This window comes from Oncorhynchus gorbuscha, linkage group LG09 (assembly GCF_021184085.1).
Source record: "Oncorhynchus gorbuscha isolate QuinsamMale2020 ecotype Even-year linkage group LG09, OgorEven_v1.0, whole genome shotgun sequence".
In the NCBI taxonomy this organism is placed as follows: domain Eukaryota; kingdom Metazoa; phylum Chordata; class Actinopteri; order Salmoniformes; family Salmonidae; genus Oncorhynchus; species Oncorhynchus gorbuscha.
The window spans coordinates 72889800-72903174 of record NC_060181.1 but is presented as its reverse complement, the minus strand read 5'-3'; the positions used below and the strand labels follow the sequence as shown (position 1 = coordinate 72903174).

The 13375-nt window shown below is 44.3% G+C and overlaps 1 protein-coding gene across 2 annotated transcripts in view; it reads right to left on the bottom strand.

The window, feature by feature from the left end:
• LOC124044031 (ubiquitin-conjugating enzyme E2 E3-like) overlaps positions 1-13375 on the bottom strand; it is a 39980-nt gene that overhangs the window by 14947 nt on the left and 11658 nt on the right. For both annotated transcript variants that reach the window (XM_046363343.1, XM_046363344.1), the window contains exon 4: positions 2863-2995. In XM_046363343.1, the coding sequence (XP_046219299.1) occupies positions 2863-2995 (133 nt within the window). The remainder of the gene's footprint in view (positions 1-2862; positions 2996-13375) is intronic.

The following is a 13375-nucleotide window of genomic DNA, read 5'->3' as shown; positions in this document are numbered from 1 at the left end:
TTAACCCTCGCAAGGCTGCAGGCCCAGACGGCATCCACAGCCGCGTCCTCAGAGCATGCGCAGACCAGCTGGCTGGGGTGTTTACGGACATATTCAATCAATCCTTATCCCAGACTGCTGTTCCCACATGCTTCAAGAGGGCCACCATTGTTCCTGTTCCCAAGAAAGCTAAGGTAACTGAGCAAAACGACTACCGCCCCGTAGCACTCACTTCCATCATCATGAAGTGCTTTGCGAGACTAGTCAAGGACCACATCACCTCCACCCTACCTGACACCCTAGACCCACTTCAATTTGCTTACCGCCCCAATAGGTCCACAGACTACGCAATCACAACCACACTGCACACTGTCCTAACCCATCTGAACAAAAGGAATACCTATTTGAGAATGCTGTTCATCGACTAAAGCTCAGCATTTAACACCATAGTACCCTCCAAACTGGTCATCAAGCTCGAGACCCTGGGTCTCGACCCCGCCCTGTGCAACTGGGTACTGGACTTCCTGGTGGGACACCCTCAGGTGGTGAGGGTAGGTAACAACATCTCCACCCAGCTGATCCTCAACACTGGGGCCCCACAAGGGTGCGTTCTGAACCCTCTCCTGTACTCCCTGTTCACCCACAACTGCGTGGCCATGCACACCTCCAACTCAATCATCAAGTTTGCGGTCGACACTACAGTGGTAGGCTTGATTACCAACAACGACGAGACGGCCTACAGAGAGGTGGTGAGGGCCCTCGCAGTGTGGTGCCAGGAAAATAACCTCACACTCAACATCAACAAAACAAAGGAGATGATCGTGGACTTCAGGAAACAGCAGAGGGAGCCCCCCTATCCACATCGACAGGACAGTAGTGGAGAGGGTAGTAAGTTTTAAGTTCCTCGGCGTACACATCACGGACAAACTGAATTGGTCCACCCACACAGACAGCGTTGTGAAGAAGGCACAGCAGCGCCTCTTCAACCTCAGGAGGCTGAAGAAATTCAGCTTGTCACCAAAAGCACTCACAAACTTCTACAAATGCACAATCGAGAGCATCCTGTCGGGCTATATCACCGCCTGGTACGGCAACTGCTCCGCCCACAACCGTAAGGCTCTCCAGAGGGTAGTGAGGTCTGCACAACGCATCACCGGGGGAACACTACCTGCCCTCCAGGACACCTACACCACCCGATGTCACAGGAAGGCCATAAAGATCATCAAGGACAACAACCACCCGAGCTACTGCCTGTTCACCCCGCTATCATCCAGAAGGCGAGGTCAGTACAGGTGCATCAAAGCAGGGACCGCGAAACTGAAAAACAGCTTCTATCTCAAGGACATCAGACTGTTAAACAGCCACCACTAACATTGAGTGGCTGCTGCCAACATACTGACTCAACTCCAGCTCACTTTAATAATGGAAATTGATGGAAAAAATGTATCACTAGCCACTTTAAACAATGCCACTTAATATAATGTTTGCATACCCTACATTACTCATCTCATATGTATATGTATATACTGTACTCTATATCTACTGCATCTTGCCATCTTTATGTAATACATGTATCACTAGCCACTTTAAACAATGCCACTTAATATAATGTTCACATACCCTACATTACTCGTGTCATATCTATATACTGCACTCGATACCATCTACTGCATCTTGCCTATGCCGTTCTGTACCATCACTCATTCATATATCTTTATGTACATGTTCTTTATCCCTTTACACTTGTGCGTATAAGGTAGTAGTTGTGGAATTGTTAGGTTAGATTACTCGTTGGTTATTACTGCATTGTCGGAACTAGAAGCACAAGCATTTCGCTACACTAGCATTAACATCTGCTAACCATGTGTATGTGACAAATAGAGAAGTTTGTCTGACTCAGTAGAGCCTCAAAAATAAATTGTCCACAACAGTGAAATGGGCTACATTGTATGTGAATTAATTAGGAGGCAGAACACATCTTAATTCAAACTGTTAGAAAATAATTTAAAATTGACAAATTGAAACATAATTAGCAGGCAGCATGCCTTGGTTTGAGGACAGCGCTGGTTAACTGTCCTGTTGCGTAACAATCACATTTTGGAAAATTGAGTGCATTCTGACATTACGCGCGTAAAATAACTCATGCTGGGGTGACCGTTAGAGATATTTGGAACTCAAGTGTGAAAAGGTTAATGAGAATATATGCTGTAAACTCAGTAAATGGCTCTAAAAAAGAGGAGCCCCTGCAATGCCTATAACACACAGAGTCTACATCCCAAACGGCACCCTATTCCCTAAATAGTACACTACATTTGACCTGAGCTCTATGGGCTCTGGTCAAAAGTAGTGAACTATGTAGGAAATAGGGTGCCATTTGGGGGACCCATTCAAGCTTTGCTGGCCTTCTCCCTTAGTATCACACAGCCACAAAGCCACGTCTGACCGAGACAGAAACCACCACTGCTGCCTGTCTCTCTCTCAATAACAGCATTGTGTTAAATGGTTCAGGGTTATTCTGGTCCCCTGGTCTCCACAGTCATATGACAGTAGCGCAGAGTACTGTAGTGTTATTGCTACTGTGTCGTGCATAATAGCCTCAAGGAGATGATGGCCGGGCGCCGCCACAGTTAGTCAACAAACACAAGACAAGACATCATGTTTATCAGCTTCAAGGTTTCAACTGATGACCTCAGCAAACTGCTCTACCTCCATGAATAACGATAGAGGACTAGCTGCAGACAGAGGCTGCGTACCAAATTACACCCTATTCCCTACTTAGTGCACTACTTTTGAAAAGAGCCATGTGGGCCATGTTACTGAGCTGTTAACCGTTAATACTCCGACCTCTAAACCTATAAAGCAAGTGATTAAAGCATTCAGTACCTTTGGTGGCTTGAAAGGGTAGTCGGATGAGAAGGTGATATCTAAGAAGAAGACCCCTCCCTCGTACACCGAGCCTGGTGGTCCCAGGATGGTGGATCTCCATTCATAGATGTTGTCTCCCTTGGGTCCCGCACTGCAAACAAACAAAGACAACAGAACAGAGGGAGTGAAACACCGCTCAACACAGAATAACAGCACTCCCTCAAATCACTTGGAGAAATGATCCTTTCTGTTTTATTCATCTTTGTTCAATTGTATTCTTCATACTATAAAATAATGCCACAGAATTCTAAGCAAATCCTGTCTGCTAAATGAACTAGTGCAGCCCACAATCATTCGGCATTGCCAGAACAGGGCTTAACATAAGGATGACTTAGAGTATACCATTCTGTCCTTCTGAAATAGACAACATTTTCTTCCTATGTTTCTTCAGGCCTGTCTAAAATAAATAATGTATTTATTGTGAAGGTGTAGGCTATATTACATGGATTTATTAGACAAAGTGTTGATGTTCCAAAGGTCAGCATCATTGGCTTGTAGGCTATGCATGGAAGCCAGAAGATGCTAAATGTGTTTATGTTAATGAACAGGCAAGTACCGTGAGACTGTGAGTTATTTGCTTGACAATCACCGGCTTACAAAATGTCATGACCACCACAGCCCTAGTGGATGCTGCTTTGAGCTGACAGACACTTATCTACACTGTCCTCACTCCTCACCCTCAGCTCCATTACCAGGTGATAAAAAGACCACACACAAGCACGCTCTCACGTACACATGCACACACACACACACTCAACCAACATGTCTGTCAGTAGCCTTGAGATATATAGATATACAATTGAAGTCGGAAGTTTAAAAACGCTTAGGTTGGAGTCATTAAAACTAGTTTTTCAACCACTGCACAAATTTCATGTTAACAAACTATAGTTTTGGCAAGTCGGTTAGGACATCTACTTTGTGCATGACACAAGTCATTTCTCCAACAATTGTTTACAGACAGATTATTTCACTTATAATTCACTGTATCACATTTCCAGTGTGTCAGAAGATTACATACACTAAGTTGACTGTGCCTTTAAAAAGCTTAGAAAATTACAGATAATGGTGTCATGGCTTTAGAAGCTTCTGATAGGCTAAGGAAAAAAAGTAGAAATAAATAATTCTTTCTACTATTATTCTGACATTTCACAATCTTAAAATGAAGTGGTGATCCTAACTGACCTAAAACAGGGATTTTTTTTAAATATACAGTTGGAGTCAGAAGTTTACATACACCTTAGCCAAATACATTTAAACTCAGTTTTCCACAATTCCTGACATTTAATCCGAGTAAAAAATCCCTGTTTTAGGTCAGTTAGGATCCCCACATTATTTTAAGAATGTGAAATGTCAGAATAATAGTAGAGAAAATGATTTATTTCAGCTTTTATTTCTTTCATCACATTCCCAGTGGGTCAGAAGTTTACATACACTCAATTAGTACTTGGTAGCATTGTCTTCTAATTGTTTAACTCGGGTCAAACATTTTGGGTAGCCTTCCACAAGCTTCCCACAATAAGTTGGGTGAATTTTGGCCCATTCCTCCTGACAGAGCTGGTGTAACTGAGTCAGGTTTGTAGGCCTCCTTGCTCGCACACACATTTTCAGTTCTGCCAACAAATGTTCTATAGGATTACGGTCAGGGTTTTGTGATGGTCATGCCAATACCTTGACTCTGTTGTCCCTAAGCCCTTTTGCCACAACTTTGGAAGTATGCTTGGGGTCATTGTCCATTTGGAAGACCCACTTGCGACCAAGCATTTTCTTCCTGCATGATGTCTTGAGATGTTGCTTCAATATATCCACAATTTTCCTCCCTCATGATGCCATCTATTTTGTGAAGTGCACCAGTTCCTCCTGCAGCAAAGCACCCCCACAACATGATGCTGCCACCCCTGTGCTTCACGGTTGGGATGGTGTTCTTCGGCTTGCAAGCCTCCCCCTTTTTCCTCCAAACATAATGATGGTCATTATGGCCAAACAGTTCTATTTTTGTTTCATCAGACCAGAGGACATTTCTCCAAAAATTACGATCATTGTCTCCATGTGCAGTTGCAAACTGTAGTCTGGCTTTTTATGGCGGTTTTAGAGCAGTGGCTTCTTCCTTGATGAGTGTCCTTTCAGGTGATGTCGATATAGGACTCGTTTTACTATTGGATATCGATACTTTCGTATCTGTTTCCTCCAGCAACTTCACAAGGTCCTTTACTGTTGTTCTGGGATTGATTTTCACTTTTCGCACCAAAGTACATTCATTTATAGGAGACAGAACGCCTCCTTCCTGAGTGGTATGACGGCTGCGTGGTCCCAAGGTGTTTATACTTGCGTACTATTGTTTGTACAGATAAGCGTGGTACCTTCAAGCGTTTGGAAACTGCTCCCAAGGATGAACCAGACGAGGAGGTCTACAGTTTTCTGGGGTCTTGGCTGATTTCTTTTGATATTCCCATGATGTCAAGCAAAGAGGCAGTGAGTTTGAAGGTAGACCTTGAAATACATCCACAGGTACGCCTCCAATTGACTCAAATGATGTCAATTAGCCTTACAGAAGCTTCTAAAGCCATGACAACATTTTCTGGAATTTTCCAAACCTTTTAAAGGCACAGTCAACTTAGTGTATGTAATCTTCTGACACACTGGAAATGTGATACAGTGAATTATAAGTGAAATAATCTGTCTGTAAACAATTGTTGGAAAAATGTCTTGTGTCATGCACAAAGTAGATGTCCTAACCGACTTGCCTAAACTATAGTTTTTTATAATTTTTAAATATTTTTTAACAGAGTGGATCAGCTTAATATTGAGGAAAGATTGTTACTTCCATCAATGTAATTGTCTGCATCATTTCCAATCCCCCATATATTTTTTGGGTAAATATATGAATACATATACATATACATATGCATACATATACACATATATACATACACATACCTATATAGACATACATACTTTTTAAAGAATATACCTTTATTATTCCCCGCAAACCCTACCACCCTTCCCCCAATTGGAGTAAACTAATAAACACTTAGGCTTCTACCTTCAGTTTAAACATCTTATACACATTTTACAGACACAATCTATTTTACAATAGTTAAATTTTGTTTGTTTTTAGTCCTTCCTCTATTTCTTTTTATTTGTAACTGTGCTATTTCACAGAATTTCTGAACCTATATACATTTTACAGAGCCCGTATGTTTTACATTGGTTATCTTATTAGTCCCACCCTTCAGCTCCATTCAACCCCTCCCATCCATCTCTCAACATCATCCAGTCCCACCCTTCAGCTCCATTCAACCCCTCCCATCCATCTCTCAACACCATCCAGTCCCACCCTTCAGCTCCATTCAACCCCTCCCATCCATCTCTCAACACCATCCAGTCCCACCCTTCAGCTCCATTCAACCCCTCCCATCCATCTCTCAACACCATCCAGTCCCACCCTTCAGCTCCATTCAACCCCTCCCATCCGTCTCTCAACACCATCCAGTCCCACCCTTCAGCTCCATTCAACCCCTCCCATCCATCTCTCAACACCATCCAGTCCCACCCTTCAGCTCCATTCAACCCCTCCCCATCCATCTCTCAACACCATCCAGTCCCACCCTTCAGCTCCATTCAACCCCTCCCCATCCATCTCTCAACACCATCCAGTCCCACCCTTCAGCTCCATTCAACCCCTCCCCATCCATCTCTCAACACCATCCAGTCCCACCCTTCAGCTCCATTCAACCCCTCCCATCCATCTCTCAACACCATCCAGTCCCACCCTTCAGCTCCATTCAACCCCTCCCCATCCATCTCTCAACACCATCCAGTCCCACCCTTCAGCTCCATTCAACCCCTCCCATCCATCTCTCAACACCATCCAGTCCCACCTTCAGCTCCATTCAACCCCTCCCATCCATCTCTCAACATCATCCAGTCCCACCCTTCAGCTCCATTCAACCCCTCCCATCCATCTCTCAACACCATCCAGTCCCACCCTTCAGCTCCATTCAACCCCTCCCATCCATCTCTCAACACCATCCAGTCCCACCCTTCAGCTCCATTCAACCCCTCCCATCCATCTCTCAACACCATCCAGTCCCACCCTTCAGCTCCATTCAACCCCTCCCATCCATCTCTCAACACCATCCAGTCCCACCCTTCAGCTCCATTCAACCCCTCCCATCCATCTCTCAACACCATCCAGTCCCACCCTTCAGCTCCATTCAACCCCTCCCATCCATCTCTCAACACCATCCAGTCCCACCCTTCAGCTCCATTCAACCCCTCCCATCCGTCTCTCAACACCATCCAGTCCCACCCTTCAGCTCCATTCAACCCCTCCCATCCATCTCTCAACATCATCCAGTCCCACCCTTCAGCTCCATTCAACCCCTCCCATCCATCTCTCAACACCATCCAGTCCCACCCTTCAGCTCCATTCAACCCCTCCCATCCATCTCTCAACACCATCCAGTCCCACCCTTCAGCTCCATTCAACCCCTCCCATCCGTCTCTCAACACCATCCAGTCCCACCCTTCAGCTCCATTCAACCCCTCCCCATCCATCTCTCAACATCATCCATTTTGGATTTCTATTTGACATATACTTTTATTTATTATCTATTTCACTTGCTTTGGCAAGGTAAACATATGCCAATAAAGCCACTTGAATTGAATTGAGAGAGATCTCTACAGGTATTCGAAGTAGAAAAAGGCCATATGTGTGTTATTGAATTTTGTGTTTGGCTAAGCAGGAGGAACAGGGTCAAAGGTGGGGGGATAACAGACCCCGTATTATTATTTAATGGGATGGTCTCTGATGGTCTCTGAATTTGAGTTCTATAAAATGATAAAAAGTGTGGAGATGTCTCAGTAGATATGGATTGCGGGGGGGTGCACGTCTGTACAGATGGGAAAGATGGGTAAGATATATGGTTGTAAAAGTGGTGAGGTTTTGGTTATTGTGATGGGTGGTGTTGTTTTATATCGTGCGGTAGAGGGCGGTGAGGTTTTAATGAAAAGAGGTTGTATCATTAAAGAAAGACAAAGTCTCTCTCTCTCTCTCTCATATATATATATATATATATATATATATATATATATATATATATATATATATATATATATAATGACTGGACTGGTCATACAGTTTCATGGTTAGTGATTTTTGATGCATCAATATATTTCATGCATAAAGGCTCTCCAACCCTGTTTTTATGATTCATACATACTTTCCTAACTCTAAAATGTGCCTAAATAATCTACAAAATCAGATTTTTTTAAATCTACCAGATGGTACTGAAACAGAGACGAGTATCCATGTATTTAGATGGCTTTCTTTCAGTGAAACCTTCAGTATTCTGATTAAAGGTACATGTACTGAAAACCTTATTGAAAATCTGTTGGCCAGCAAGTTGGAGGGTTTTCAGCGGTTGAAATAAATGTATTCAGCCTGCAAAGTCCGTTATGCACCATCATAAGGTACATCTGAGTACTAACTGCTGAGAATTGCGTAGGAAAGGTGTCAATTCTGAATTGGGTCTTAGGGGAATTCTTCAAGCATAGTCATTCTTACAAAACATGGTGCCACATCTCTGTTATTACCTCTAACACTTTGCTCTACAACCCAGATCCTTCCAGTTACAAACATGGTGAATGAGCAACACTGTCTGGTGCTATTCTGAAACACAAAGCAGGAAGTGGTTTCTGAGGTGGCTGTCTCTCTGCAGTGACAGAGTATTTAGTGCAGAGAGAGAAAAATAAGCATTGTATGTGGTGTATTGTAGTAGAGCTTAAAGTTATGCTGAGAGCATCATGCCAGCCCAGATCAACACGATACAGTACAATCACACACTAGTCAACAAACACAACACAGTTTCATGCTTTTAAGCAAACATTAACCCGTTTTAAAAAGCCCTGGGAGAGTAATACATTCATGATTATGTTTTGTCATACAACCACTACTACAAGGTAAACCAACACACAATCAAATCACACCATTACATTTACATTTTAGCTAACGCTCTTATCCAGAGCGACTTACAGGAGCAATTAAGACAAAGTGCCTCGCTCAAGGGCACACCGACAGATTTCCGCCTAGCCGGCTCCAGGATTCAAATCAGCAACCTTTTGGTTACTGGCCCAACGCTTTTAACCACTAGGCAACCAGGACATTGAAGACTAGGATAGCAGTGCTTCTATAATATATGTCCCAGGGGAGGATAGAGGAGGTGGGAGCGGAGGAGGAGCGGAGGAGACCAACTGAGAGATGAATCATCCCTGACGAGGTATTGCCTTTTGTGTGTGTGTGTGTGTGTGTGTTTGTGTGTGTGTGTGTGTGCATGCATGTGTGTAGCTGGGCTACAAAGCTGCTCTTTCTCTCTCTCTCTGGCAAGACCTGTTGCTAAGGGATATGCCAAGACATTTAATTGTGGATTATGACAAGGCAGACAGTCATGAAAGAGAGCAGCCCTATTCATCTCCTCTGACTATGATACAACGGGAGAGAGAGAGAGACAGTGATACTACAAAGTGGAGAGACGCAGCACTTCAAAACACTGTTCTGTTTGAGGCCTGACATGGATGTTTACACAAATGAAACGCTTCCAGTGGTGTTGTGTTTATAAAGTCCTAATTAAACTCTGATTTCAACAAAGAAGGTGGAGGACAACCCACAACGTATCCTGTAACAGCTCTTCTCTCCTCTCCACCATCTATGAAGATGTACATTTATGTTAGGAGGAACATTTCTACTTGTTACAACTCGCATGAAAACATTTTAAAATCAGTAAGCTTTTCTGTTTCTGACAGATGCCAAGTCCTTTTTAAAACCTGGCCCTGCTCTTCATCCAAAATAGACACAATAACATGAACAGAAAAGTTTACACAGAGTACTGTATCTGTTGTGAATGAGATGCTTTTCTGTAAGACAAGGTCATTTCTGACTCATGAGATATTGCTAGAATAACATGTCTCATGCACTCTTAACAGGAAAACAGCACAGAGAAGATACAGCTCATGAACACAGGGAGGGGGGGTGAGTTTCCAAACCAGTGTTTGCAAACAACAGGAATGACAGATAAACAGAAGCTCTGTTTGTTGGGCACAGCACAGAGCGCATGTCATACAAGACAAACCACTGCTGATTAAAATACAAACAACCCCACCACCACATCCCAAGTCTATTGATGGGTACACTGTGATGAGACAGACGCGGCCCACAGGCCTGCATCCCTACTGGGGGTCTGTGATTAGAGTCAGCTAGCTCAGCATCTCCTGGGCCAGGGGCAGAGAGGGAGGAGGCTGTGTCCCAAATGGGCCCAGGTCAAAAGTTGTGCACTACATAGGGAATAGGGTGCTATTTGGGACGCATGAGAAGAGAAATGCTAATCTAGGAAACAGGCAGGCTTTGCTGACAAAAACAAGTGCCTGATGTGGAGAGCAGCTTGTTGACAGGCCACTTTGATGACAGGATGAGGACTCTTTTGTCTGGTTCAAAGGGACCGAGGCAGTAAAAAAACAGTTAACCAAATTGGACTGGCGCGTTGTGTAGCTGGTCTTCCCTTTGTCTGTGTTTGTGTATGTATGTATGTATGTGTGTGTGTGTGTGTGTGTGTGTGTGTGTGTGTGTGTGTGTGTGTGTGTGTGTGTGTGTGTGTGTGTGTGTGTGTGTGTGTGTGTGTGTGTGTGTGTGTGTGTGTGTGTGTGTGTGTGTGTGTGTGTGTGTGTGTGTGTGTGTGTGTGTGTGTCTAGTAGAAGGACAGGTGGCTTAAGGGTCTGTAGGGTCTGGTGTCTTATGTTCTGGAGATGTAGTGAGACGAGACTCCCTCCAGAACCCTTGGCTTCCTATTCTCTCCACTACCCGACCTGCGGCTAGCGTGAAAGTAAGTGGTGTGGCTTTGTGCTCTGTGTTACAGTGATGAGCTAGTGACCGGAGACTAGGTCTGTGACCGGAGACTAGGTCTGTGTCCCAAATGGCACCCTATTCCCTATGTAGTGCACTACTTTTATATTCCCTATATAGTGCACTACTTTCAATCCAAGCACTGTGGGGCCTCGTCAAAAGTAGTGCATTATATAGGAAATAGGGAGCCATTTGGGACTCAAAGCAGGTGGATTCGTCAGGCAGACATAGCGTGCACTCTCTGACAGCCTGAGCCTTAACAGAGCACAGCAACACAGTCAGTAGAAGTATAAAGCAGATCTGAGCCCATACTCATAAAGTGTCTCAGAGTATGAATGCTGATCTAGGATCAGGTCCTCCATGTCTATTTAATCATATTTATTATGATCTGAAAGACAAAACTAATCCTGGATCAGCCCCCCATTCTGAGATGCTGTGTGAATACGGACCATGATTACAGAAGAAAAATACCAGTGAGTGAAACATTCTACCACAAATCAACAACAGAACATTACCAAGTGCTGTGTGGCCTGACCTCTAAACCCAAACTAATAGGCTAACAAGGTTGGGCTTCCATGGAAACAGCCGAGAGGGGGGAGAGTGATTATAAAAGGAACACAATGTTTTGCCTTGATAGTCCCTTTAAATGAAAATGAGACACGCCACAAGGCGAAGGTTTGAAAATCAGCTGTGATCAAAGTGATGAGCGTTTTATCCTTCCTATCCCTCACATAGTGGCATTGTGACATGAAGGGGAACTGTGGTGGTGTGTGTGTGTGTGTGTGTGCGCGTGCGGTCTAGGCCAAACAGCCGCACGCACGCACACACACACACACACAAACTTCTATTCCGTGTTTTATCAGAGTAATGGGCTCTGAGCAGAGGAGGGGGGAGGGAATCATACTGGGACAGCCAGCTCACTCAGGAGACCCTGTAAAGGGGGTAGGGAGGGAGGAGGGAGAGGAGCAGCCAGGAACAGCCAGCTAAAAGCCTACTCCTGAGACACTGGATTCAGACAGAGCAAGGGGCCAGCAGCCTACCAAATTACATTAGGGATATACTCCCTTGAGATTAAAGGCCGAGGGAGCACAAGCATGATAGAGATAAAGAATCATTATCTATATTTACCATGTCTGGGGGAACTAATGCAGGACCGGCTTCACATACCATCCAAGGCAATTGTAAGAATATATCTTTAAGAAAGACCCAGGCTTTCATATCACATTCCCCAAACAGCAATCAGGATTCACTCATTTATATTATGCAGGTTAGATAATCTCTTTTTGTATGCCTTTAAAACAGGATGTCATCCAGTAACACTAACAAGAAAGATAGAGGTTGGTGAGCTACTGCAAGTGACTGACCCAGGCTAGGTCCTCATACCACACCCTTCCCCTGAAGTGTGCAGTTGCACACTCTCTCCCCATCATCGATTTAAAAGCATAGGATTGGTGTAAGTATTGGCTGGAATGAGTTTCCACCATTTGTAAGTCAATGAGAGGAAGTGTGTAGGTGCCCACTTTAGAAGACATGTGGATAATAGGGATCCAGCTTGTAGTCCTGTCCAGTGTCCAGTCACAATCAGGCTCAGACTACAGGACATTCGCCAGAAGGTCAGACTGTAATCTAAAACACCCTCGTTCCCCTGTGGGACAAGCTAAGTGTAATTCATTCACAAACAATTAATTAGAGGCAAAGCAAGGCCTCACACAGGTGACGCTAATATTTTGAATGAATCACTCAGAACAGAAGCAACAAACACAACATTACACACTTCAATAACTCATCAAGTGTGTGATAAGTAATGGGGGAGGTGGAGAAATGAACTATAGAGAGGTGTGGGAAGGGCAGAGGGCGGTTTAATGGGGCACAGGGGCAAACAGGGTGTGTGTGTGTTTCTGCTGGGTCATTTTGTGCCACAGCAAACCCCAGTGGGACTCTGATTGCAGCCAGCCAGCCTGGGCAGGTCCAGCCAGATAAATACTATTACTGTCATCTCAGGAGTAAATGTGTGTTTGAAAGGCAGCCAGCACAGAGAATGTAGAAAGACTACAGAGAGGAAGGAAGAACCGGGACTGGAGTAGACAGCAGTTTTGCCCCTCGGAAGGGACTGGAGTGGACAGCAGTTTTACCCCTCGGAAGGGACTGGAGTGGACAGCAGTTTTACCTTAGGACGGGACCGGAGTGGACAGCAGTTTTACCCCTCGGAAGGGACTGGAGTGGACAGCAGTTTTACCCCTCGGAAGGGACTGGAGTGGACAGCAGTTTTACCTTAGGAAGGCACCGGAGTGGACAGCAGTTTTACCTTAAGAAGTGACTGGAGTGGACAGCAGTTTTACCTTAAGAAGAAAGTGGACAACAGTTTAACCTTAATAACCTCTTTGGGCTAGGGGCAGTATTTTGAGATCCGGATGAAAAGCGTGCCCAAAGTAAACTGTCTGTTACTCAGGCCCAGAAACTACGATATGCATATAATTGGTAGATTTGGATAGAAAACACTCTAAAGCTTATAAAACTGTTAGGACAGCAATTGTACCTTAAGAAGGGAGTGGACAGCAGTTTTACCTTAAGAAGGGA